This window comes from Felis catus, chromosome D4 (assembly GCF_018350175.1).
Source record: "Felis catus isolate Fca126 chromosome D4, F.catus_Fca126_mat1.0, whole genome shotgun sequence".
Taxonomy (NCBI): domain Eukaryota; kingdom Metazoa; phylum Chordata; class Mammalia; order Carnivora; family Felidae; genus Felis; species Felis catus.
The window spans coordinates 72908132-72935510 of record NC_058380.1 but is presented as its reverse complement, the minus strand read 5'-3'; the positions used below and the strand labels follow the sequence as shown (position 1 = coordinate 72935510).

General features: G+C 44.4%; 1 protein-coding gene and 1 non-coding gene across 7 annotated transcripts in view; one reads left to right on the top strand and one right to left on the bottom strand.

The window, feature by feature from the left end:
• Positions 1-27379, bottom strand: part of SNX30 (sorting nexin family member 30) — a 118615-nt gene that overhangs the window by 14150 nt on the left and 77086 nt on the right. For all 6 annotated transcript variants that reach the window (XM_045043953.1, XM_045043955.1, XM_023242574.2 and 3 more), the window contains exons 4-7: positions 23874-24032; positions 19450-19645; positions 17799-17998; positions 4791-4877 (exon numbers count right to left, since the gene is read on the bottom strand). In XM_045043953.1, coding sequence (XP_044899888.1) covers positions 4791-4877; positions 17799-17998; positions 19450-19645; positions 23874-24032 — 642 coding nt within the window. The remainder of the gene's footprint in view (positions 1-4790; positions 4878-17798; positions 17999-19449; positions 19646-23873; positions 24033-27379) is intronic.
• LOC111557652 lies at positions 24300-24404 on the top strand. Its single transcript, XR_002737887.1, has one exon. It is a non-coding gene; the product is annotated as a U6 spliceosomal RNA (small nuclear RNA).

Below are 27379 nucleotides of genomic sequence, written 5' to 3'. Positions count from 1 at the left end.
AGGGAGGATCATATTCGAGGATTTCCACAAGTCTGCGGTCCTGACAAGTGCAGCAGAAGGCAGCCCAGTAAGTGCCTATCATTTCGCCGACATCAAAGCTAAAATGAGGTAAGTCGAGTCTACGCAATTCAAATGTCCGCTTGCCTGAGAAGAAACCTCTTCAGAGTCTGCTGAGTTTTCTCAACCCTAACAACAAGCAAAACTTTAAGTTCTATGATACTAACATTTGCCCTCAGCTCTAGGCTCACCCCCCACACACGGACAAGCCACAGCCACAGGGCTTCCAGCCAGCAGGGGGGGCCACAGGATCCCTCCCCTTCTTCCTAACGCAGCCACCCTGGTGTGAAATTCGCAGTGAGGGCCGAGGAGACCTGCAAGGCCACTTCTCTCTTCTGGGTTTTGGAAAGGTGATCAGTGATCACTGATCAGTGAGCCACTCCACGGCTTCACAAAAATCAACTTGCCCTCACTCTTTAGAGCCTCTTTTCAAGATTTCAACCTCTAAACAGGTAATTCCCTAGGCTTGCTACATCCCTCAGATGTTGTTAACACACCCAGACCCCTGTGAAAACTGCCCGTCTTTGGGCAAGATACTCTCTTTCCTGTATCCCCATGACGGACCTATGAACAAGGCTGTTCCCGCCATAGTCACTGACAGAGTCCGCCAGGTCCTTGGGGCTAAGAATCGCCCTAACCCACTTCCTGACACTCTGGCTTTTCTCTCACCAGTGGTAGCTCTGGGAAGTGGAGCTCAAAACCACACAAAACAGGGTCACCTGGGTGGCTCAGTCCATTGAGTGTCTGACTCTTGATTTTGGCTCAGGTCATGATCTCACGGCTTGAGAGTTTGGGCCCTGCATCGGGCTCTGGGCTGGTAGCACAGAGCCTGCTTGGGATCCTTTCTCTCTCCCTGTCTCTCTCTCTTCCCCTCCCCTCAGAATAAATAAATAAACTTTATAAACACACACACACACACACACACACACACACACGAAACAAAGCACGGCAAAACCTTCAGCTACTCACTTCCTAGGTACCTCTGATGGGCTGTCAGGGAGGACAGGCATTCGGGAGGGCTGGGAAGGCAGGGGAAACTTTAGAACGCAAGGAAACCATGCCTAAAACAGGGCAGTCAAAAAAAATTTTTTAAAGCAAAGTTAAAAACAAAAACCATAAGGGCAACAAACCAGAAAACGAGGTTCTCGGTCAGCACTCCTCCTAGAGACGAGCGGAGCTGGTATGGGAAGCAGAGGCTCCACCAATGGAGCGTCGGCTCCTCCGTCAGACACTGCTGCGCTGACCTTCACGTCTCCACAAGTCACTCGTATGAAGCCCACAGGGCTAATGAGCAAACCAGTGCAAGCGGGGAGACGGAGCTGAGGAGCTGGGGAACTGAACCCAGGGTGATCGGAGTCCAAATTCTGTGCTCTTTCTACCAAACCCTTTTCCATTTGCAGAGGCCGCCAACGGAGCCCTCCTCCACCCACCAAAGTAGCTGCTGTCCCAGATCCAAACCTGGAGGTGAGAGCACACTCATGGGCACCACCACCCCCGTGACGACAGTCCCTGTTTTGCTAATTACCACAATTGCTAAAAAACGGCAAAATGAGCACTGGCATGGCTCAGTGTCTTGCCAGAAAGAGGGCAGACCAAGACTGCTCGCCCACAGTGTGGTGAGAGAACGGAGGCGTGTTTAGGCCACCTACTTAGTCTCACCGGCTGGGAGGAAACCCCTCCCCCTCTTCCAAGAACTCCTGTGATCAAGAGAAGAGTCCTATAGGTGATGCTCTGGGAAGGTGAAAATAGCAACAGCAAGAAGATTTTGACACCCACTGGGAGAAGAGGAGGCACCCAGGCCGGCAAGAGGTGGAGAGCGTTAGAAAGGAGCCCACGCAGCTTGTCTGGCTGGAACGTGGGAGCCAGAAATGGCCGCTCCCTGGGCTCCATCTGTTCCAAGGCGCTGTGACCTTTAGGCAGCCGGCAAGCCAGGACAAGGTCAGCATTTACTGTGGCGTATTATTCATAACCTTCGGCTCCTGTCTTTACAAAGGAACTGTTCCGTACGGAGCTCAACAGAGATTAAATGACAAACCAGCCTGCGAGAAAGCTTGTATTCAGCGGTGAGCAGCGATGAATGCTGTCAGAACATCTTCCAAAGACAGGGTCTTCGGCTTCCAAGCTAGGCCAGTGACAGAATGTGCTAGCCCTCCCTCCCTAGCTAGGAAAAGTGACTTCTATATTTATATTGGAAAGCTAAATTGTTGAAATGAAATTTTGAAATCTATAAACACAGTATTTCCTGTCATTCCTTTAAATGAGACGGAGATATGGGCTCAGCAAATGGCACCGTGTTCCAGAATATCACAGGGATGGCTAGGAACTAGTCAAGGCAACGGGCAGCTGGAAGACGGAGGGTGGCTGTGCACACAGCTGCATTCCCATCATGGTCCCAACACACAGGACGGAAGCAGGCCAACAGCCTGTGGCAAGAGGAATGGAAGAGAGGTGCCTAGCATTCTGGCCAAGTCCCAGCTACACACACTGGGCCAGTGACAAGAGTCCCTCTCCGTATCATCTGGATTTCCATCAGATGTATGCAGACTTCACTCTCATGTAGGTCACCACGGGTGACACGGGCGGCCATGCCACAGGCATGTATTGTATGTCTGCTGCGCCCAGCACACTGGATAAAGACCTTGGGTATCAACAAAGCTGGGCAATTCATCAAGCTGCTTTGTGGCTCTTTCCTCACCCATGAAATGGGGAAGAATAATGCCTTCCCTCTGGGCCTCAGATGACTGTTGTGGTGACCGTGTGAAACAATTTACATATATATATATTTTAATACCATATGGGGGCACCTGCGTGGCTCAGTCAGTTAAGTGTCCAACTCTTGATTTCAGCTCAGGTCATGATCTCAGTTTGTGAGTTTGAGCCCTGCATCAGGCTCCACGCTGGCTGCATGGAGCCTGCTTGGGATTCTCTCTCTCTCTCTCTCTCTCTCTCTCTCTCTCTCTTCCCCTCTCTCTCTGCCCCTCCCCCACTCGCACACTGACTCATGCGCTCTTTCTCTCTCAAAATCAATAAAATAAACTAAAAAAAAAAAACTGCTATATGGAGCCAGGGTGTACCACTTCTGAGGTTTGGGTTTCCAATTTCCACAGCTGGTTCCTTTCTGGGTGTATCACAGTATGGCTACCACAGCAGCAAGAACCAAGGCAGAGGAAGAGAAACAGTTCTGATGTAAAACTACTTCCCAGAACCCTGGGCCCCTGCTATTTATTTTTTTAATAACATTCCCTACCCCACCCCCTTTTAGAAAACGACTATACCTTCCAATTGCAAACAAAAAGGAACACAGTAACATAATGGTAACTGGCAAGGTGCTAAGGTCAGGCTGCAGGATTTCATCCTGGCTCTCATACTTGCTAGCTGTGAGATCGTGGGCCTTGGTTTGCTCATCTCTCAAATGGGAATAATAACGGCTCCCAAACCACATGACTGTCGTATGGAGTGAGATAAGGTAAAGAGCTTAGCACGTTGTAAGCGCTCGCACATCGGCTATTACTACTCTTGTCTTTAATCCCGGCTGGGGGAAGGAAAAGGCAACACATGGCAAGGACTAGTACACCAGATGCATTTTTACAGTATGATCCTCTATCTAGACCCAGAGCCCTGTAGCTGGGGTATCTTAACTAAGTTCAATCAGTGCTTCTTAAACTTTGTGGTAAAGATCCACTATTCGGTGGCTTTTTTCCCCAACACGACAGAGCTGTAGACCTACTATGCATAACTAGTGTGTAGTTTGCTCCACGTGAGCTAGTTTGACAACACTCATGCTCAGTGTTCAACAAGTGTCAAATTGCTATAAAACTGCTGACTCTCAGCTTCTGCACCTTTCCTGTCATGGATTGGCGACAGCTTATGGATGAGTAAGCAAACCACACTTGTGAGAACACTGATCTAGACTGTTCTTCCCTTTCTCGTCAATCCCGTTTTACAGACAGGAAATGCCCTTGAATGGCAACGCTGAAAGTCTTAAAAAAAAAAAAAAACTCAGGAAACAGCAGAAAACAACCCTCCGTGCTTCCAGGAATTGCTGTTTCAAAGGGACACAGGCACCCCCATGTTTATAGCAGCACTATCAACAATAGCCAAAGTATGGAAAGAGCCCAAATGACCATCGATGGATGAATGGATAAAGAAGACATGGTATATATATACAATGGAGTATTACTCGGCAATCAAAAAGAATGAAATCTTGCCATTTGCAACAATGTGGATGGAACTAGAGGGTATTATGCTAAGTGAAATTAGTCAGTCAGAGAAAGACAAATATCATATGACTTCACTCATATGAGGACTTTAAGAGACAAAACAGATGAACATAAGGGAAGGGAAACAAAAATAATATAAAAACAGGGAGGGGGACAAAACAGAAGAGACTCATAAATATGGAGAACAAACTGAGGGTTACAGGAAGGGTTGTGAGGGGGGGATGGGCTAAATGGGTAAGGGGCACTAAGGAATCTACTCCTGAAATCATTGTTCCACCATATGCTAACTAATTTGGATGTAAATTTAAAAAAACAAAATTAAAAAAAAAAGAAAAAGAAACTTCCAGAAATAAGACATCAAAGAGAACAAACAGGAAAAAATGACAGTGTGAACACAGCCCAGCTGGCACTGACCACCTTAGCTGTGTGGATCTGGGGACAAGGCTTCACTCAGCGCCAGCGAGGCCACTGCAGCCTTGTGGAGCCCAGCCCTCCCTCAGGGGCTCCCCTGACCTTGGGGCGGTCTTCCTTCCTCAGGGCCACAGCTTCTAGTTTGGCTTCGTACTCTGCTTGCACTTGGTCCCTCTTCTTCAGTACGCTCTGCGGGAGGAGAGAGGGGAAGAATGTAACACAGAGTTCACAAAGGAGCCTCCAAGGCCCAGGCAGTTGATTCGCGACCCCTTTCCTCCCCCAAATCACGGCGCAGGAGGCCCAGCCGCGTGCTCCCGGGACAGTCTGGCTGTGGTGTGACACAGGCTTGTGACACGGACTCCGGAGGAAGTGGGGTGGAAGAGGGGCGGCCTGTTGTCAGAGATTTCCAGCACAGTAACAGCCTGATACTGAAGGCAACTGAAGCTCCGGACAAGGACAAGCGGGGGACAGTGCCCATCCTCAGCCACACTGATGAGAGGTCTCAGCTTCTCTGTGTGCAGAGAGGACTCAGCTGTGGAGCCTGGAGAGTGACAATCCAGGATGTTCTCTGAACCGTTCACGGAAAAGTCTATGTCAGGAGAGTTCTGGACTCTGATTCATTGAGTTGATCGCTGGTGGACTGATTCGCTCATTGATCCAAGAGCCGCTCATCTGTCCACCCCTCTGGACCACGTATGCAAAGATCAAAGAGATACAGCCCCTACCTGAGGGGTTCCAGCTAGGGAAGAGGTGCATAGTACAGAGCTGCATCTATGTACAAGTCCAGAATCCCTAGAACCACATGGTGCGTCATCTAGAGTGAGTGATAAACGAGCTCAAATAGGGCCAGCCTAGACAGGACCAGGATGAGGCAAGCCAGGTGCCCACGATGCAAAATTTAAGGAGAAAAATCTCTCTCGGGCTCCTGTAAGTGCAAGGTCGGCACCTGAGCTGAGCATCTCCCTAAATCTGTGCCCTGGGCGTCTCTTTTGCCTCACCTGGTTCTGGCTCAGCTACTAAGACCACACTCGGTAGGACAGAAAAGGATGCAATCCACAGTCTAGAAAAACATCTGCTTCTCCAAGGGTTTCTTTTTCCTTCTTTGAGTGTAAGAAGCATGAACAGCAAATTAAGAGTGATTAAGAATCTTCTCGCCCACTACCTCAGAAGTCACAAAGCGCTACGGAAGTTTCTAATCTCATGCTTTTCCCATAGGCTCCCTCCAGCACAGTATGAAGTCAGGCCAGGAGGAGCCATTCCCTGGCTAGGCGGGGGGCACCTTGTGTCCCTGATAATGTGCTAAAGAGTGAGGAGCAGCTGGACAGCTGAGTGCGCTCTGGGGGGAAACCTTCTCATGCAATGTGCCAATACAGGCAAACTCAAGTCTTCCCCTGAAGTATCTCCTTTGAGAAGAGTTTTACCTTGAGAAGAACATGAGGTAAAACTTACAAGAACTTATCTTTTGCTTGCCACTCATCTTTCTCCTGAGTGCTCTGAAGTTCCCTCCCCACACCCATCAAGCTTTGAGTAGGGATGTTTGCAGTGCTGTTCCACACAACTCTCTCCTGATGCTGGAAACTGCCCATAATCCACACTTAATACAGGGGCCATTAGCCCCACCTGCTGATTGACCTCTTGAAACTGGCTGGTCTGAGCGAGGAACTGGATTTAAACTTGTATTTAACTGATTTGAATTTAAACTTAAATAGCCACCTCTGGCTAGTGGCCGCCATATTGGACAGCACATAGATACATACAGTAAAAACACAAAAAAGTTAGGGGTCTTTTATGGATTTCATAGAACCCAGAAAATATTCTAAATCTACTAGTCTGGTACCAGCAGTAATAAAAACTTGTAATCTCTACCCAAGAGAAAGAAACACACAGTGCTATCCATGGAGACACTTACGCGGTTCCCCAAGGCATGACGGGACAGCAGGGAGGGGCCGACTGGCCTCCTCATCACTGCCGTGGACTCCCCTCATGGCACACCTCATATCCGCCTGGAAAAAGCACATACCCAGGCTAGGAACGGGTTGAGCTGCTCCAGTGATATAGTCTCTGTCAGTTGTGGCAAGAACCGCATAACCAAAGCTAGAAATGCTCTCAGAACAATGCCCTGGAATCCAGTCAGCACAGTGTGGGACTTCCTGTCCCCCCGTTCCGTTCCAAGATTCTCTGCTGAGGATGCCAAGACCCGAGAAGGGGAGGGATGGCAAGAGATGTCAGCCTCACACAGCCACACCAGACAAAATTTATCTCCTCTCCCTCTCCTAAAGCAGGTGAGGGGATCCCCAGATTCAGCCACACTCCTTCCCCTAGTTAGCGTGGGCCCTCCCTGGCTCCTCGGTCACCTGCTACCCCCACGTCACCTGAAGTGACCAGAATGCTGCCTTCTCATGCAGGCTGCTGGAGGATTTGCACATACATCCCCACCTCACTGGACAGCAGAAAAGACTCACGATGACCCTGCAGAAGTAAAAGGGTATTATCCCCATTTTATAGATGGGAACACTAAGGTACAGCCGAGGGACCTGGCTGACGTCACACTGCTAGCAGCACAGTGGTGACTCACTCAGGCAGTTCCTGAGTGAGTTCCCACAGCGTGGGGTTTCCCAGTCTGACTGGGATCCCAACCACGCTACAGGTTGGGAAACATGTTCTGGATCCAGCTGAACTAAGACTACCATCCTCGTTGGAAGCATCTTTGCTCACGGTTGGTGATGACTTGAAAGGTGCAACCTCCTACTCCAAACAGCACGTGCTATGTTGATAAAACTGGTCAGACCACCCTGTGGTTAACGGGGCCTGAGCCTGAGACTGCAGGGGCCAAGAGGTCCAGTCAGCAGCTACAGAGAGGTCCCTCCATCCCTGAGTGACAAGCAAGAGATATTCACCGTCTGGGCGTCTCAGAGAACTCTCTAGGGGTCCCTGATTCTAGTGGGTACCATAAATCCAAAGGTGACGTGCATGGAGACACGTTGCTACTTTGCGTCTGTCTGCTCTTCTCCCACCTAGCTGTCCTCATCCTGTTTCTGCCCTGCCTTTCTGTGTCTTCATTCGTGACCCAGGCCCTGGGGATACAGCAGAGAACAACCCACACAAAACTCTTGCCTTCACGGAGCTCACATTCCAGACAGGAGGCAGACATCACACAGTAAAATATATTAATACAGAGTGAATGAGGCAGTGCCGAGCGTTGAGGAGGAAAAAGAGAATAAGACAGCAGGACGTAAAGCGCCAAGGGTTTGGGGAATGACAGCACTGTCCACAAAGTAGCCAGGAAGGGCCTCGAGGAGGAAGCGGCTTTTAATCAGACGTGAAACAAATTTCTCTCATATGCTGCGGGTTTTTCTTAATGTAGAACCCTTCATCGTGATTTTGAAATGGTCCTAGTGGGGCGCCTGGGTGGCGCAGTCGGTTAAGCGTCTGACTTCAGCCAGGTCACGATCTCGCGGTCCATGAGTTCGAGCCCCGCGTCAGGCTCTGGGCTGATGGCTCAGAGCCTGGAGCCTGTTTCCGATTCTGTGTCTCCCTCTCTCTCTGCCCCTCCCCCGTTCATGCTCTGTCTCTCTCTGTCCCAAAAATAAATAAACGTTGAAAAAAAAAAAAAAGTGAAATGGTCCTAGTAATATGGTACTTCACTACCCTTCTTTTCAAATGTAGAGAAAAAAAATGACTCCATTTTTTAGCAAATAAATTCTAAGGAAAAATAGATGGGGAGGGATTTTTTAAATACTTAAGAAACATATCAAACTATGAATTTTATTTGGATCACGATTTGGAAAAACACCTACAAAAACAGTGCCTGAGACCCTGGGGAATGAACACTCCAGCTTCATTGGAGTTTTACAGTTTATCAGTTTATTGGATATTTGAAGAAATCTTAAGAAAAAAATTTAGGTGTGATGATAATGTGGTTCTTTTTTTTAAAAGAACACTTGTATTTTAGAGATATGTACTAAATATTTTTGTATGAAGTGCTCTGATATCTGGGATTTGCTTTAAAATAATCTAAGGGGTTCGAGTGCCTGGGTGGCTCAGTCAGTTGAGCATCCGAGTTGGGCTCAGGTCATGATCTCATGGTTCATGGGTTTGAGCCCCGTGTCGGGCTCTGTGCTGACAGCTCAGAGCCTGGAGCCTGCTTCTGATTCTGTGTCTCCCTCTCTCTCTCAAAAATAAATAAACATTAAAAAAAATAATCCAAAGGGGGGCACCTGGGTGGTTTAGTCAGTTAAGTGTCCAAGTCTTGGTTTCACCTCAGGTCATGATCTCATGGTTGGTGAGACTGAGCCCCGTGTCGGGCTCTGTGCTGTCAGAGCTTGCTTGGGATTCTGTCTCTCTCCCTCTCTCTCTACCCCTCCCCTGCTTGTATGTGCACATTCTCCCTCTCTCTGTCTCAAAATAAATAAAGAAAACTTATAAAATAAAATAAAATAAAATAAAATAAAATAAAATAAAAGTAAAATAATCCAAGGGGTGGAGAGCAGGTGGGCACAGAGCTAGAACAAGATGGGCCATGAGTGGGCAACTGCTCGAGCAAGCAGATGGGGATGTGGGGGATTGTTACACTTCCACTCTGCTTTTAGACGTTTCAATTTTTCCGTAATAAAAGAAAGTTAAACAATGGACATATAATACCAGGCATCCAAAATGCTAATAACAAGCTAATAATCACCACTTAACTACAATGACAACAGTGTCTGGAAGTTAAAGCAGACACATTCTGTGGTTTGGCGTTCAATCTCTGTACTGGATTTTTTCCAGGAAAATACCGCAATGGTCAGGATCGACTGGAAAGCTCAACATTCCAGCTCCACCCCCAGAGCTCATGCTCAGTCATCGGTCGGCCGGTGAGACTGTGGGCTCACAAACTTGTGGGAGGAGGAAGAGGTAGTGCAAAAACAGCTCCCAACGCAAAAGGTCAGCAGCTACCAAAAAGCCTCCTCACGTCCGGAAGGTTTTTGAAGCTTCAAATCTTTTCGTAAGAGGGACGTTAGGATGCAGGGTTGAGGAGGCAGACGAGAGCAGTGAGGACTGCTCAGCCACACGTAGAGAACAGCAGAGCAGAATGGTTCACACTGTGATATGCCAGGGGCTGGTGACCCAAAAGAACACCCCCCCAAGGGGGATTCATGTAGAATAATGAGTGTTCAGTAATAAGGAAAGATGCTCAAATGGGAATAAAAATCAAATACCCAACATAGCCCTGTAGCTAGGTTTTGGGTGGCCCTCTAGGAGAGTATTTACCTGCAGGCAGGAACATGAGTCCGACCTTGGTCCTGGTAACATAATTTCTGATTAAATGATTGAACTTAGGCCGTCCCTTTTGACATGCTCTTTTGACACATTCATTCTATTGGAAACGGACCACCTGTGAGTTACATTTTCTAGGCCATGTGGGTAATACTGAAACCACATATTTGCCCCTGGTTTTAAGAGATATTTGTTACAAAAGTTAAATTTTTTTAATTAAAAAAAAAAGGTATTTGTTACAGAAAATTTGGAATATAAAGAAAAACACAAAAGAAGGGGACCTCTCATCTTCTGGGCACAACTGGTAACACGGTGTGTCTTCACTCTCCAGTTTGTTCTCTTGGACGACTTCTTTGATGCTTCCCATTTCTGTGTTTTCTCTTCCTGGCCCTCCTGTTCTTCAGATGGTAGATACTGAGGTCTCTGGTCCTCTCATTTTCAAATGTATTTTTTTGTCTCAAATCCTCCATCTATCTTTTTGTTTCACTTTACAGGCGACTTCCTTAACTTCTAATTTTTTTTTTCTCATTTCTATCATGGTTTTAATTTCCATGAGCTCTCTGCTCTCTAGATGCTAAAAAATTCTTGTTTTATTGTTATGACATCTCTTTCTGAAGATATTAATGATTCTTTTTTTCTTGGAAACGTTCTGCTCCCTCAATGATGTTTCACTCGGTAATACTTTGTTTTCTTTGTTTTTACTTGGTATTCATTTTAGAACCTTCTCTTAAATATTCAGTGACCTTGTCTGCCCACTCATCCAATAGGGAAACACTAAAAACCTAATTGAAAGCTCTCTGCATGTTGAGGGCTTGTTGACAATTCTCTACAGGGACCCTGCTGGGTCATTTCATTGAGGAACCTTCTCCAATACCAGTATCTTCAAGTTTCTTCTCTTGGTCTGTTTAGACTTTCTAGAAAAGGCTCTTCTAATCCTTGAAGGGAAGATATAAGGCTGAGAGCCAAGCACAGGAAGATGACTAAAGTGTCAACATTTGGTAATCTTTTACTTAACATCCTGATTTTAGGATTTTAGCCCCCATCCTCAACGGTGCCTGGGGTCCCCGTGTCCAGAGACCCTCTGTGTTACCCTCCAGAGAATATGCCTCCAGTTCTGGCCGAGTATAGAAGAGACAGTCACCCCTGTGTGAGGAAGGAGGTCAGAACTAGAAGCTCTAACTTCTTAAACAGATTCCTGGCTAATTTTTCTCTTCAGCTTTCTCTCCCCCAATTCCAGAGGTACTTACTAACTTAGCACTGCCAATTCTCGACCTTTTTTGAAGGATTCTATGATGTAAACCAGGTGGCCGCTTAGTTTTTTCCCCTGCACAGTCAGCTTCAAAGGCAGCTTTTTTGAGGCACTTGAGACCATTATCCCCTCTCAATTTGCTTTCCAGTCCCCATTGTACTGCTACTATTTCCTCCCCTGGCGCTTTTTATCTTTGCAGCCTTATACTTCAAACAAAACAAAAACACTCTAGTGTTATCTTGGTGAGGTCTCATGAAAAAGAAGCTTATATATTTAGTCTGCCATCCCTGGGAATCTCAGATTTTTAATTTTCACATATTTTTCTAACTTTTTGAAACATTTGAGATCATGTACATTTCTACATCTTGCTTCTTCATATTTTCAAGAAATCAGGCCCTCAATCTATAATTACTTTTGTTTAGGAAAAAGGACTCCCCCCCCCCAACTCAATGTTCCAGAAAATCTTCATCCTTGCTTTCTTTTTCTTTCTTTTTCTTTTCTTTTCTTTTTTTATTCAAGTTAGTTAACACACAGTGTGGTCTTAGCTTGAGAAGCAGAACCCCGTGATTCATCTCTTACATATGACACCCGTGCTCATCTTAAAAAGTGCCCTCCATAATGTCCATCACCCGTTTAACCCATCCCCACACCCAAAAGCACTATGAGTGACCAAACGTAAAGCCTAATCACTCGACTCATTAGCTCCACCTTGTGGCTTGTAAGGAAAAAGGTAGGCAGACCGCAAAAAACACACAAATAACTGACATTTGAAAAAAGCTATCCTGGAACATTGTTCAAAGTATCTCCAACTCAAAGAAAAACTCTGTTTTTAAAACCAGACTTCTGCATCTACATCTCACAACTCTAATCATGATCACCAATGACCCCCATATTATTGAATACAATGGTCACTATTGATCATGATCCTTCTAAAAACTTTTCTCTTGGCTTCCTCTACTTTTTTTCTTCTACTACCCTACCAATCCTCTGAGTCTCCTTTTCCACTTGTTCCTCCTCATAATTAGGTACTGGGCCACTAAATATTGTCATGCCTCAGGGCCAGACCTAGACTATTCACATGGAGCTCATCTCACTAGATGGTCTACTCCCCTCCCATGGATTTAAACACCATCTATTCGCAAATGACTCCCAAATTTCTATTCTCACTCTGAATTAAATTCATAACCAATTGCCATGACATCTCTACTTTAATGACTAATAGGCAGTTTTGCACTCAATATGGCCAAAACAACTTGATTCCCAACTGCCCAATCTGTTCTGCCCCGAACTTCCCCATCCCAATGAACAGGAACCACTGTCCACCCAGTCGCTAAAGCCAAAAACCTAGAGGTCATCACCAATCCTTCCTTTTCTTACTGCACATTAATATAGCAGCAAGTCTGGTTGGCCCTTCATTCAAAATCTACCCAAAGCCACCAAAGTAGCCCAAGCTCTACCACCATGGTTATCTGCCACATGGCTCCCTGTGACGGTCTCCTGAATGTCTCCTTGCCTCCACTATCATTCCCTACAACCCATTCTCCACATTGTAGCACTAGCTGCCTGCTTAAAGTAAAAACTGTATCCTGTCATTCCCCCGCATAAATCCAAACGCCTTCCCTTTTGTTCCTAAGATTAAAATCCAGACTCTTGCCAACCATGGCCTTTAAGAAGACACTACTATACATGTCCTGGCCCCTACCTATCTCTTTGACCTTGCCTCCTCCCACTTGGTCCCTTGCTCACTGGACTCCACTCACACCGGCCTTTCTGGTCTGCAAAGACCACCAAGGTCATTTCTGCTTTAGGACCTTTGTACCAGCTACTCCTTCTGCCTAAAATGGTCAATTCTCTGGTCCTTGCCCAGCTAACTCCTACGTGTTGATTCAAGTCTGCAACCGAGGCCATCTCCTCCATGTGTCTGTTCCTTACCATCCTCTTCTGACCCTCACCCTACCCTTGTCACTCAGCAAGACCTCTGAGATAAGCATGCTCTTTGAGTTGTAGATAAACCCATTTTTTAAAAATAACAAGATACGTGACATACAATCGTTATATAATTATTAATGCTCCAAACTGACATGTCAAATTCAATTAAACATTTTCTGACCACTTTTCTATGAATAAGGCAGTGGGAAAGAAGACAGTTCTACCCTAACCTTCTTAAAGCTTCTCCTACCCATGTCCTGGTCATAAGGATGCCAGTACTCAAAAGGCACTGCCCAAAATTTGGTAAGGACTCTAAGATGTTCTCTTCCAGTGTATCACTATCCTAATTATGTTTTACACACAGTCTATAGGATGTGAAATCCCATATAAGGGCTCACCTGCACATATCTTCAGGGTGTTTAACTTGAGTCTTGGACCTGAGGGTAACTTTGGTACGCCTCCCTCTTACACATCGTTCACTCTCTCTCCTCAGCATCCTTGAAATACATGACTTCAACCATCTTTCTAGTACAAGCTGTCCTCATTGTTCACTGAACATTGTTCATCTGTTCCACAGGGCCTGATTACAACCCCACCTTTTCTGTGCTTTCTTTCTACCTCCAAATGGAACAGAACATACCCAGCCACAAGTGCATTTAAAGAGAGACAATTTGAGACTCAGCCTTGAAAAGCTAGAACTGATCTGGTTTGCTTCTTGGCCAATAGTAAAGACACACATACCAGGTGACTGTTCTTGAGAACTGTGGCCATGGAACAGAGTAAAGATTTATCAGTGGGGCTCTATTCCTTCATCTATAAGGTAAACAAGAGAGACAAGATGATCCCAGAGACCTTTTCAAACTCAGAGAGGAGCCTTCACCTTAGCCCCATTAGGAGAGCCTCAATGATCTCCAACATTTTCTTCATGTGGGAATCAGCTGACCCACATGTACTTCAAATTCCTAAGGCCCAGGCCCCTGACTCCAAATGATGAGGACGAATTCTCACTTTGATCCACTCAAGACCATCATAGAGAAACAGACTGATGAAACATCACCACACCAAAACCTCCCCGCCAAAACAAAACTGGAAGGACTGTCTCAGTCCTGAAAAACATCCAGTAGTCGATACCAAACACATCGCAGCCAGGCCTCCAGCAAGCTCTCTACTGCATGTTTAGTTTTCATGTTGAATAGCAAAGTCTATCCCACTTACCTCCAAAATCACAAAGTTAGTTTGGAAATGGAATCATATAACTCTCTCAGAGGAATAAAACTCAGCTAAGAGGGGTGTCTGGGTGGCTCAATCGGTTAAGCATCCAACTCTTGATTTGGGCTCAGGTGATGACCTCACGGTTTGTGAGTTCAGGCCGTGCATTGGACTCTGCACTGACAGCACAGAGCCTGCTCACGATTCTCTCTCTCCCTGTCTCCCTGCCCCTCCCCCATGCTTGCTGGCACTCTCTTTCAAAACTAAATAAACTTAAAAAAAATCAAGCTAAGAATTTTTGAAGAGCAGCAATATCATGAGACAAAGGCAAAGGAGCCACTTAAGACACTTATTCCCTTCTCCCAATGTCCTTAGACTCGGCCACATGAACCTTGACAATCCTTAGGAATTTGAAATAGTTGAGTGTTGGTCTAGCCCTACATGGAGAAAATGCTGGAGGTCATGGACCCATGTAGTCGTGGCATTGTCATCAAGTGACTCCTGTCTTACCCAGACCACTCTGCAGAGACCTTTTCCTGTTGGAAAAAAAGGGAGCAGGTGACCTTGTCTCTTTATAACCGGGCTTAGTTCAGCTCACCGACGGGACAGAGCTAAGGTTTCAGAGACCTCCAGTCAACACTTCCTCCTTCCTATGACCTTCCCAAAAAACACTGTATACACTCCCATTCTCCCAGCCTGAGTAACCTGATTATATGTTTTCAGGCTCAGTGAATAAGAAACTCAATACATATGCCTCATACACGGGGTGAAGAAAGAGAGCAAACAAACAAGTGTTTCTTTGATGTAGAACTTCAGTTACTCACATAAGCTTGTATCTCACTATATAATTATATTCTAATAAAGACGCCAGATAAACCTGTGCTAAATGACAAACATGAAATCCTACTTCAAGTACAAATATATATTAAGTACTAACACACTTGCCAAGTGCAAGAACAAAGTAGTTTGTATTGTAATATCCCAGGACTGTGTATGCATCAGATTTTCAGTCGAGCAAGGTTAAGGGAGGATTTTTGATGGAGGATGTGTCTATATAAAAGACAAATTCAAAGATACCCCAGGGATTGTAAAATTTTATTTTTGTTTACAAAAACAGATACTATTAACTTTACAAGTAAAGCAAAATATTCTGGCTCATTTTAAGCAAGACAGGATGTCTTTTTTTTTTTTTGAGATATAATTGACATATAACATCATATAAGTTCCAAGTGTCCAGCATAATGATTGGATATTTGTATATATTGTGAATGTTCCCCACATAAGACTAGTTAATATCCATCACCACAGATGGCTCTAAATTTGTCTTTGATAAGAACTTTAAGATCCACTCTCCTGGCAACTTTCAAATACACAATACCGTATTATTAACGACGGTCACCATGCCCTGCATGACATCCCATGACTTATTTATTACTTATAACTGGAAGTTATAATGAAAGTTAGAATTAAATACGCAATGTGAGGGTCTCAGTAGAAAAAATGCAATAGAGAAAAATGTGTAGGAAATTCGTGGAGTCAAGAGCTGTGGTTTTCAGCCTCAGTTCCGATAATTACCAACAAAACTGCCTCAGGCTAATGACCTCACATGTGAGTTTTATCCTTATCATCACCATACCTACCGTCATTTCCACCTTACTGATAAGGAAATTCATATCATTTCCCTGCCCACTGTGAGAGCCAGACCCAATCTTGTCTTTTTAATTAAAGTGTTTGTTTCATTAGCAGTTTTATAGAGAGTATACAAGAGACAGTGAGTCATTCTAGCAGGAACGGTTTCCATTGTCCACAGCGTAACATGTATCAAGAGCCTTAAAAGGTTCAGACCTGATGAAACAAAATGGAATGTGGGTAATGGGTATATGGGAGTCTGTCATACTATTCTCTTTGCTTCTATATATGTGCTTGAAATTTTCCATAATAAGGGGTTTTTTAAAAATTTTTTTAAACTATTTGATTCATTACCTTTTACTCCTCTTCTTAAGGTATAGAATACTTTCATATTGCCATGATCTTTCTGGGTTTCCATTTTTACAACCCAAAGTTGCCTGATGAGTTTCTCTCAAGAGATTCTTGTCAATCCTCTCTTAAAGGGGTGTCCTAGATCTGTCCCAAAGACAGATCAATAAACCAGAGGTCTCCATTGGGAAGGAGGTAGGAGGCTACTTGGGATGTTCAACACAGAGCCAGCCACATGTCCTTTTCTGTTGGTCAGGAAGCCTGACCCTTTTGTCTAACTGATGCCACACTGTAAGAGTCCCTGTAACTATGCTCTCAAACTGGTTTAAGTGCAGGCTGGAGTAGTTACTAGGGTAGGCATTAAAGCATCTGACCCCATCCTTATTTTGCATGGAGAATTTGAGGTTGGAAATCATTTGTCCTCACAGCTCCTCTGTCTTTTCTCATCCCTTGCTGTTAGATCAAAGCCATTCTGATTCTTATTCCATTTGTGCATCATCCCCCTCTCCCTTTTTCTTTAAAATCTTCTAAAATCTTATAACTTTCATTCTAAAATTTTGTACTGATACGCTGTGGGTTGGCTCATTTTTCATTTCTTTTGCTGGGCAATCAGCATGCCCCCTTTTTTTTTAATTTTTTTTTTTACATTTATTTATTTTTGAGAGACAGAGAGAGACAGAACACAAGTGGGGGATGGGCAGAGAGAGAAAGAGACAAAGAATCTGAAGCAGGCTCCAGGCTCTGAGCTGTCAGCACAGAGCCCGACGCGGGGCTCAAACTCACAACCGCAAGATCATGACCTGAGCTAAAGTCAGACACTCAACTGACTGAGCCACCCAGGTGCCCCCCGCCCCCGCCTTTTTTTTTTTAATTTTTTTTTACAGCATGCCCTTTTAATCTCAAAACTCACATCCTTCAGCTTTGGAAGATCTTCTTGTATTATTTCTTTCATAATTCCCTTCCATCAGCCTTCTCTGTTCTCCCAGTTAGGATTTCTTCTCAGATAAATGTTGAACCTCTGAGATTAATCCTCTCTATCTCTTACTCTTTCACATTTTCAGTATTTTCACATTTTTGTTCTACTTTCCAACTACTTGGTTTCCTTATTTTACTTTCCAAGATTTCCTCAACCTCATTTTTCGACTTTACTCCTCTATTTCATCTCAGCAAGTCAGATTTTAGTTTCCAAGAGCTCTAATTATCCAATTATTCTTTTTCCATAGCATCCTGTTCTTGTTTAGTACATGTTATACCTCCACGAACTCTCAGAGAACATTAAGGGTTTCTTCCACACTCTTTTCCTTCATTTAATTCATATCCTTGTTTCGCCACGAGTTCTATTTATATGCCTATGAGGTCAGTCCATATGTGTGATCTTACCCACCCATGAAGAAGGAAAACTACACTACGTGTGAATAGGCAATAGTTACTTTTTGAAAATGACTAAAACAAGGAACTTACTTAAGTGCACGAGAAGTGAGCATGCTTACCTTCATAGAGTCAGAGTATAAAATATATTCCCTGAGCACAGGTAAAAAGTCTTCTGTCATGTCATCTGTTAGCTCTTCCAAGGCCGTCGAGCAGTTGCCAATGCAAGCTGAGACGCCCTCCAGGGGCTCAGCTAGCTCCCCTTCTAACGCACTCCACGTGGAGTACACAGGCCCATATTCTCTCAGCTCTACAAGGTACTCTGAAGGGGAAAAAGAAACTAATTAAGCCTTGGCTGGTAATTAAGACAATCACTGGTATCACTGGTATTACTGACTCAGTAACAAGAACTCCCTATAGTCAGATGTATTTCCTTGGCCATTCACTGACCTGAATGTGCTCTCCTTTAAACACAACATTGTTTATAATTTTTTTAATCTCTAAACACCCATCTTATAGTTAATATCATAACATCACCTGACTTTCCCCCATAATGGGAATGCCATGACTCTGGATAATGGGGACCACAGTGCTTTCCGGGGAAAGTGGTAGGAGCTACATCCACCAACTATCTTCAAAAATAACCACTCACCTACTCATAGAGTGAAGACGGATTTTTAGCAGCAATGGGGACAGAGTTTCACATAGGTTTAGGGGGATGTTTTTAAAGGAAAGAAAAACCAGTCACAATGGAAAAATAATGGGATTTTAGGAAGTATTTTGATATGGATGTGGTCTTACGTAGGCAGAATTACTCTCACTCAGAGGTAACCCCAGCACCTTGGTCCCATCAGAATTTATTCCACATGCTCCTTAGATGTGGATGGTACCAAAAGCTATCTCTAGCACCTGCAGGCCATAATACCATCAGTGGGTAGAGGATAATGAAAGTACAGGGAACAAGGGGAAATGTCAATTTATTTACTCTCAGAAAGAAAATCTAGCCCATCATTTGTCACCAGGATTCTTGCCTTTAAAGCAAAACGTTGTTGCCATTTTTTAGTAACCAGTGGATGGCTGTTGCTGGAGAATTCTTTTCAATATGTGTCAGATCTTGGGCCAGCATGATTGTCAACACTGGTCTGATCTCTCTGGCCTCCACATGTGTGAGAAGACAAAAGGTCCTAACATTCTGGGATACAGAGAAGCAGGTGACCACAAGAGGGCTGGGGAGAAAGTGGTGGTAACAACTTGGTAAGTTAAAGAAAGGTCTGACAAGTCCCCAGGTCAGGAAGAGTGGGTCTGAAATGAAGCAGGGGTAGGGCAGGTGAGTCAATTTCAAGTTGAAGGCTCATGAGGATCATAACTTTGGCAAACACAGGTCTCCTTTTGAACCATCTTTCTGGCAGAAAAGGTACCAAAGTTTTGCTTTTTAAATTATCATTCCTATGAATGAAGGGAAGTTGAGTCAATGTCTCCACTTTTAAAGCTAAAGTTGAGAGAGAAAGAGAGTCATGGAAAAGCCTGGAAGCTCAGAAGTGGCTGTTTGCCACGAAAGCAAACACAAGGCTGAAGAGCAGGGCAAAGGATGGAGCGCAAAATTATAGTCTGGTCACAACGACCTCCTCTGCTCCCTGTATTTATTTATTAGTTTTAGAAGTGAAGCACGGCCTCGTTCTGTCGTGCCAGTATTTCTGCAGTTTGATTCTGCTGAGCACACACGAATGCGCACACGCACCCTGGGCACGACCAAGATCTCGACAAAGGGCTCACCTATTTCTTCTTTGATGATCCGCTGGGCTATTCGATCAATGGTTCCCAGTTTGAGTGCAAAGGTATCTAAGTAGTCGCCTATGGCTGCAAACTCCAGAGGTCGACTCCTCAGCTTGTAGCCTCCGGTGACGTGCTTGACGGACTCGCCCACTCTAGACAGCAATGCCATCCCCTGCCTCTTGTAGGCGTTCAGGTCCTAAGGGTGACACATTAACAGACAAACTCAGTCACTCCCACAGCCAGGATTCGGTGAACCAACTCCTTTAGGTGGTTTCTTCTTGGACGTGGAAGACTCCAGAAACAAGGACCCGAGTTAGAGGACTGACCACGTACATAGCAGTACTCCTCCCCTTGCCATTGGAAACACCAAGCACACAGGTGTGTGCTTTCAGCAGAGCACGTGAGCATGCTGTCCTTCAAACTCAACACTGTTTCTAACACGATTCTTTTAACGTCCCTGACAGAAGAAGATGAAGATGAAGAAGACAACGAACTCAAAGATGAAGAAGAAGAAGTCTCTTTCTCCCATACAAAATATCCTAAGTCATCTTTAGGAACAAAATTCTCGAGCTGAAATTCATTCCATTCATTTATTTATATCTCAATCAAAGCCATATAAAGAAAGGAGGGAGAAGCGGGTGAGCACAGGAAACAGCGACAGAAAAAGCAGTGCAAGAAAATCCAAGCCAAGGATCGATGTTGTAAACAACAAAACATTTTAGGGCAAAACGGGAAATACATTGAGCTACATAATCTACTGTATCTAAATTTAAAGAGCATATTAATCTATCAGGTCAAATAAACTTCCTATCATCAAACTCCAAGAGGAATCTGTAGCATCTCCAGATTGTTCTATGTCATGCCTTCAAAAATGGTTTCATGGGGCACCTAATGGCTCACTCGGTTGAGCATCCAACTCTTGGTTTTGGCTTAGGTCATGATCCCAGGGTCATGGTGAGCATGGAGCCTGTTTAAGATTCATTCTCTCTCTCTCTCCCTCTCCCTCTCTCTCTCCCTCCCCCCTTGCTCTCTCTTCCCACCCCAGCCCTCCCTCACTTGTGTGTGCAGGTGCTCTCTCTCTAAAAAAAAAATTTTTTTTAATGGTTTTACAGAAGATCAGATGTCTGTTCCTTATATCCACCCTCAATACAAACAGAAAAGTAATTCCCAGTCCTAGTAGGGCATGTCTACCGGGAGATAAGGGAACATAGCACAAGGCCATTGCTTTCTGGTCACCTCGTCTGATTTAGGGATAGAGCAGAGAACAGGGAATAGTGGTTAACACAGCTGTCCTCCCATGTGACAACACACAATCACACACAATTACAGATTCCAATCTTCATAAGTGTCTGAAGTATAGTCTGCTCCTTCTTCTTTATGCAGCCAAAGCCTTCACTTTTGCTCTTGATCCCACTCTTTCCTAGCTAGACTTCGTCCACAAGCAAGGCTCCCGCCCCATCGGCCACTCCCTCTCCTGTCTGTATCTTCAACTTCTAATCCTTGAGTCTGTAAAATACGCCAGGGCTCACCCATCTTCAAAAAGGCAGCAATTTCCTCCTCCACACACCCCTGTCCAGTCTCTCCTCTTCCTTTTGAAGTCAGGCTACCTGAGAGACTGTTCTTCTAAAGACTCCATCTCCCCTTCCAACCTCAGATACTCTAGACGAAAAACACCCCTGCAGACACCAGGTTTTCACAAGATTATAACTGAAGCCTGGCAGTTCTTGGCATTGCTTCTACAATATTTTTTGGAGTGGGGCTAGATCCAAAAGGGCTCGGTGGACTGCAGAAGCTCTATTTCAAGTAGAGGCTTAAAAGAGAACCCCCAGTTAACCAAGTCAATTCATATATAGAATGAAGCTATTTAGTAGCACCTGACTGCTGCACGCATTCTGCCAAAGATGAAAAAAAAATTATTCGAACACGTTTGATACTGAGCATCTCCCCTACCCTCTCCGAGCATTACTGGCTTCTTTGTAATGACGCTTCCGGTTTGCGACAAGATCGGGTCATCCTAAGAAAGAGGAATACCTCTTCCTTCGCTGTGACAGAACATGTAAAGGGTTTGCCTAAGAACAAGACCAAGGGAGGAGGGCACTTGTTGGGATGAGCACTGGGTGTTGTAGGTAAACGATGAGTCACGAGAATCTACCCCCAAAACCAAGAGCACACTGTATACAATGCATGTTAGTTAACTTGACAATAAATTGTAAAAAAACACCCAAAAAACAAAAAAACAAGACAAAGGTTTTCAAGGTGTGTTAAAAGGTGGAGACAAGAGAGGGGGAGATGGGGAGTCACTGTAGTTTCATGTCACACAGTGCAGTACACTGTTTCAGGCTCACAAGATGAATAGTCGTGTAAGTGTGTGAATATACTTAACGCCACTGAAATGTGCATTTTTTAAAATGGTTAGGGTGGTAAATTTTAGATGACTTTTACCACAATCAAAAAGAAAGAAAATAAAAGATGGGGGTATTTGGTACATTTAATTCAGCAGGTAGAACTGAATGAGGGCTAGAATTGGTTGTTTTAGAGCCAATGCTCTGCATTCGCTCGCGTGAAGTTGGATTTTGATTAAGACGCTGAAGGACTTTTTTTTTTTTTTTACATCACCTTTCATACCGAATACCATCCACCACACGCAAATCTTTCCACTTTATTTTTCACATAGATTCCTAATGACCCACGGTCCGTGCATTCTCTCCCACTGTCTCTCTGTTCAGTAAAGATGACCAAGACTGAGGCCTGCCTGAACAGCGACCCGATACGTGGGTGAGGCACTGAGCTGCATGTGTGGAGAACAGGATGGATTTCACTCTGCATATGAGCTGAGAGAACTATATTCGAGGATCTGTTCACCAGGAAATAATTATTTTGAAACAGAACATGGGTTTGACATGGGCGGTGGGGGACAGGCCTCCGGGAAAAAAGAGAAGATGAATGGGCATGTCATCAATGAGGCGAAAAAATGTCAACTGAGTTTAAAAAAAAAAATACTAAAGGACTTTGTCATGTGGTTTCCATTGTCTGGAGAACGGCACCCTCTCTAAAATCTTTAAAATTGACTGATGTTTGGGGCGCCTGGGTGGCGCAGTTGGTTAAGCGTCCGACTTCAGCCAGGTCACGATCTCACGGTCCGGGAGTTCGAGCCCCGCGTCAGGCTCAGAGCCTGGAGCCTGTTTCCGATTCTGTGTCTCCCTCTCTCTCTGCCCCTCCCCCGTTCATGCTCTGTCTCTCTCTGTCCCAAAAATAAACAAAAACGTTGAAAAAAAAAAATTTAAATTGACTGATGTTATCTGTAAATATTTCTCAATCTTGCCATTTTGAGAAAGAAAACTGGGAATCCCGGAGCCTCAACACCCTTGCCAACATGAAACAAACTACCTGTGGCCTGAGTTTGGGAATATGATTCACGAAAGTAAACAGATGGGGCCGCGAGGAGCTGGCATGAGAGTGTGAGCCTGAGATCCCATTTCTGTAGACATTGAGGGCAGAGTGTGTCAGACTTCCTGCCAGTTCCGCCAACCGGAAGTGCACAAAGAAGCCAGTGAATGACCAACCTGGGTGTGAACACATAGAATCCGGCAACTATGTGGGACCCAAATGTTTCTCTGGCAAATGCTTGGAAAATGCCCACCCAATAGGAATTTGGCTGCGGGCAAGCAACACTGAACTAGTCTTTGTCAGGCAGTCTGATTTAGAGCGGAAGTTCGGCCTCTGGGGCCTTAAAGACCTAATTTTAAATCCCAAGTGATGCCACTTGAATATGTACCGATTCCCTGAACTTCAGTTTCCTTATCAGTAGAATGAGATGTTGAGTAACCTCTCACAGGGTTCCTGTGAAGAACATCTTTATCAAACACTCATTAGATGTTCTTTCCCTCAGGGCCCACTTGTTGGTCAGAGTGGCCTCACCTATTGAAATGCCAAGAAGAATTCAAGGAAACACTTATCTTTGTTTAGGCAAGTGAAAATACTTCCTCTCTGCTGCAGTGGGGGTGTTTCTCCTGAATTCTAACACGGAAACCAGGATGATGCAAATGGACACCAAAAACAGAGGAATTTGATGACATCCACTATAGTGGCCCATTCCCAAAGGTGGTTTGTGAGAGAGCAAAGCAGCTTTTAAGAAAGAGCCCAAAGAGGGGCACCTAGGAGACTCAGTCAGTTACGCATCTGACTCTTGACTTCGGCTCAGGTCATGATCTCATGGTTCTGGAGATCAAGCCCGGTATCGGGCTCTGTGCTGATGGTGTGAGGCCTACTTGGGATTCTCTCTCTCCTTCTCCCCCTGCCCCACCCCCTCTTCTGCATGCTCTCTCTCTCTCTCTCTCTCTCAAAATAAATAAACTCAAGAAAAAAAAAAAAAGAGCCCGAAGAATGCTAATTTGGGGGAGGAATATGAAAAATTCTGTTCTTACCTTAGCAGTAAGGAAAACATTAAAGTGTTCATTGAAAGAGAGCACAGGATGATCTGTAATTCTTTTTAGGAATTTATCCAAAGCTTTTCTTCTGGTTTCCACAAACTCTTCTGAAAAACGATCTACAACACCCTTCACCACAAACTTCTCAGGAAGCGGCTATGAAGACAGGAAGAAAAATATTCAGAGTAATTGATAAGACCGTGGAAAGAAAAACCACAGGCTAGCAAATAATTCTTGGGACTCATCTGTCCAAGAACATATTCCTTATTCAGTTGGCTCTTTAGGTAGGCATCAATAGAAACACAGAGATGTAGTAAATCACAACTATCCTTCTCAGTTTTAGAACTCAAGAAGTAAGATGCCAGAGAATAGTCCCTGGAATACAGCAAACAGTCAGTCAATATTTATCCAGTAAATCCAGTCATGCTCGCTTCAGCAGCACATACCCTAAAATTGGAACAATACAGAGGTTAGCATGGCCTTTGCACTAGGATGACAGTAAATCCGATAGTATGGCTATCTACACATTGCTTAACACACAGGGGGTACGACGAGAGAGTCAGGGCCGGAAAGATGGTCTAAGGAGAGAAGGCAGACAATATCAATCACCCAAAAATTTATTTAAATATATTTAAATATATTATTTTAATTAAATATATTTCGATTCTATTCCCAGTTCAAGGGGTAAAAGAACTCGATGAATGTGAAATAAGCACATTAGGCAAACCCTTGTAGCTAAAAAATACCTTTTCTAAGCCAATCTTTTGTGTAGGTGTATGCTTGAAAGTTCTTTTTTTTTTTAATATATGAAATTTATTGTCAAATTGGTTTCCATATAACACTCAGTGCTCATCCCAAAAGGTGCCCTCCTCAATACCCATCACCTGCCCTCCCCTCCCTCCCACCCCCCATCAACCCTCAGTTTGTTCTCAGTTTTTAAGAGTCTCTTATGCTTTGGCTCCCTCCCACTCTAAGCTCTTTTTTTTTTCCTCTTCCCCTCCCTCATGGGTTTCTGTTAAGTTTTTCAGGATCCACATAAGAGTGAAAACATGGTATCTGTCTTTCTCTGTATGGCTTATGTCACTTAGCATAACACTCTCCAGTTCCATCCACGTTGCTACAAAGGGCCATATTTCATTCTTTCTCATTGCCACGTAGAACTCCATTGTGTATATAAACCACAATTTCTTTATCCATTCATCAGTTGATGGACATTTAGGCTCTTTCCATATTTTGGCTATTGTTGAGAGTGCTGCTATAAACATTGGGGTACAAGTGCCCCTATGCATCAGCACTCCTGTATCCCTTGGGTAAATTCCTAGCACTGCTATTGCTGGGTCATAGGGTAGGTCTATTTTTAATTTTTTGAGGAACGTCCACACTGTTGTCCAGAGTGGCTGGATCTGAATGTGAGACAGGAAACCATCCAAACCCTAGAGGAGAAAGCAGGAAAAGACCTCTCTGACCTCAGCCGCAGCAATTTCTTACTTGACACATCCCCAAAGGCAAGGGAATTAAAAGCAAAAATGAACTACTGGGACCTCATGAAGATAAAAAGCTTCTGCACAGCAAAGAAAAGTCTTAAAAATGTAATTTCCTGGGGTGCCTGGGTAGCTCAGTTGGTTAAGCGGCTGATTTCGGCTCAGGTAATGATCTCACAGTTTGTGTGTTTGAGCCCTGCGTTGGGCTCTGTGCTAACAGCTCAGAGCCTGGAGCCTGCTTCGGATTCTGTCTGTCTGTCTGTCTCTCTCTCTGCCCCTCCCCCACTCATGCTCTGTCTCTTTCTCTTTCTCTCAAAAAATAAATAAATGTTAAAAAAAAATTTTTAATGTAATTTCCGTTGCTCTTACCCAAACAAATTTCTCTCTAATATTTACTTTGAGCCAATATTGTGGGCAATTTAAACCTACCTGGCTACTGAGGGATCTTTGAGCTTTGACCTATTCCCATAGTAGCTTGATTACATGCTTGATTAAAAGGCCTTTCTTGCTACTGCAGTCACAGGGAGACTGCATGTCTGCTAGTGTGCAATATGAAAATGTTTGGGGTATGAAATATTAAAAGAACGTTTGCATTAAAAATTGGGCAAAAGATTGGTAGACATTTTTTTCAAAGAAGACCTACAAATGGCCAACAAGCACTTGAAAAGATACTCACATCATTATTCATTAGGGAAATACAAACCAAAACCACAGTGAGATACCATTTCACACCCATGAGAATGGTCATAATAAGGGAGGGAAGGAAGGAAAAACAGCAAAACAAAGAAAAGAACAATGTTGGTGAGGATTTGGAAAAACCGGAACAAGCATTTACGTCCACAACCCCCTTCAGCCCCATATTCTGACCATATAGAGGTTTTTTTTTTTTCTTTTAAATTATAAACCCTCAGGGCACCTGGGTGGCTCAGTCAGTTAAGCATCTGACTCTTGATCTCGGCTCAGGTCATGATCTTACGGTTTGTGAGTTGGAGCCCCATGTCAGGCTCTGCATTGACAATTTGGAGCCTGCTTGGGATTCTCTCTCTCCCTCTCTCTCTCAAAACAAATAAATGAACTTTAAAAATAAAGAAACCCTCAAGTTCACGCACATACACACAAAAACAGACACAGGACTTCACCAACCCCAAGAAGCGGAATCCTAAGGTGTTTGGAGTGGGGAAATCAAGAAGCAATCCAGATTTAGAACCCTTTCAAAGACTTAGAAACTGGCAACATCAACACCCCTCGAATGCAGCACTTGAGATATGAGGGGATCCAAAACCCTCAACTTGAAAGGGCTTTGGAAAGTCAGTATGATTAAACTCCTAAATAAAGACTGTGGTTCCATGCCTCCTGGGTTCATATCCCACCTCTGCCAAGCTTTCTGACTTCAGTCAAGTTCTGTAATCTCTTGGTACCTCAGTTTCTTTGTTTAAAAAAAAAAAAAAAACTAGCAATAGTGCCAGCCTCTTGGTGTTGTTATGAGGATTAAATTAGCTACTAGGCTGAAAGTGCTTTACACAATTCCTGCCACAGAGTGAACACCAATAACAGTGGCGGGGGGGGGGGGGAGGCAGGGGGGTTCTTTGTTGTCGGAGTGGCAGAAGCTTCAGGAAATACTGATCTTCAGAGGCAGCCATGTTCAGTGAAATCTTGAGATGGTGGGAGTACGATGCAGAGAAGAGGCTATGAACTGAGGGGCTTCTTTTAACTAGATCAGGAGTTCTAGAGAGCACAGTGGAAAGGTTTGGAAATGAAGAAAGAGAGGGGAGTCAGGTCAAGAATAAAATTACAGAGCCACATGGAGGTAAGATGTCCAAGTAGGACGCCCAATGGAGCTCATGCCTGGGGAGAATATTAGAAACACAGGACGGGGTCAGATATACAGACCATGCAGCCCAGCGTTCTGGGCCAGTCAAAAGCACAGGAGAATCTGTCTTAATAGGGTATGGCTGTTCTTTAGGATAACTTCCTTATTTTGATCAGTTCTTCCCCCATTCCCTTAGATAGCCATTGTCCTTA